The sequence below is a fragment of the Penaeus monodon genome, chromosome 19 (genome assembly GCF_015228065.2).
Source record: "Penaeus monodon isolate SGIC_2016 chromosome 19, NSTDA_Pmon_1, whole genome shotgun sequence".
Classification (NCBI taxonomy): domain Eukaryota; kingdom Metazoa; phylum Arthropoda; class Malacostraca; order Decapoda; family Penaeidae; genus Penaeus; species Penaeus monodon.
In genome coordinates, this window is record NC_051404.1 from 14,161,898 (window position 1) to 14,162,761 (window position 864).

General features: G+C 58.2%; 1 protein-coding gene across 2 annotated transcripts in view; it reads right to left on the reverse strand.

Moving 5' to 3' along the window:
- LOC119585077 (ATP-binding cassette sub-family A member 3-like) overlaps positions 1–864 on the reverse strand; it is a 16,804-nt gene that overhangs the window by 13,179 nt on the left and 2,761 nt on the right. For both annotated transcript variants that reach the window (XM_037933697.1, XM_037933698.1), the window contains exon 3: positions 329–505. In XM_037933697.1, the coding sequence (XP_037789625.1) occupies positions 329–505 (177 nt within the window). The remainder of the gene's footprint in view (positions 1–328; positions 506–864) is intronic.

Below are 864 nucleotides of genomic sequence, written 5' to 3' on the forward strand. Positions count from 1 at the left end.
ACTTCCTTTCCGTTTAGATTTATCCACTGTTCAAAGATCGACTCCAAGCATGCGCATCACCTCACTCCCACTACTCCCCCCCCACTCCTTCCCTATCCCACCACTCACCACCCCCACCAACTCCACCACCCCCACCAACTCCACCACCCCCACCAACTCCACCACCCCCACCAACTCCACCACCCCCCCCAACTCCACCACCGCCACCACCTCACCCCCCCACCACTCCCACCCCACCAACCACACGCACCCATCACCACCTTTCGAAACCCTTAATCTCTTGCACACATACCCCTCGCCTCCCGGACGCACTTAGGAAGCTGCTTACCTCTCCCTTCAAACATAGCAATGATCCTGAAGGCCCAGGTGATGGCCATGTTGGGTAAGAAGCAGGACAGGACCTTCGGCGCCAGACCAAGGGTGTTGTACTCGAAGTCCATCAGCTGACGAGGCAGGAAGTAGGATGTCAGCCACAGCAGGATGCCTAGGGTTGTGGCGAGCGTGGCTGAGGGAGAGATGGAGAGGGGGGGTGAGGGAGAGAGAAGGATGATAGAGGTGGTGAGGGAGAGAGAAGGATGATAGAGGTGGTGAGGGAGAGAGAAGGATGATAGAGGGGGTGAGGGAGAGAGAAGGATGATAGAGGGGGTGAGGGAGAAGGATGAAGAGGGGGGTGAGGGAGAGAGAAGGATGGCAGAGGGGGGTGAGGGAGAGATAAAGAGGGGGAGTGAGGGAGAGAGAAGGATGGCAGAGGGGGTGAGGGAGAGAGAAGGATGACAGAGGGGGTGAGGAAGAGAGAAAGAGGGGGAGTGAGGTAGAGAGGAGGATGACAGAGGAGGCAGAGAGAGGACTAGGGGAGGGTGAGTG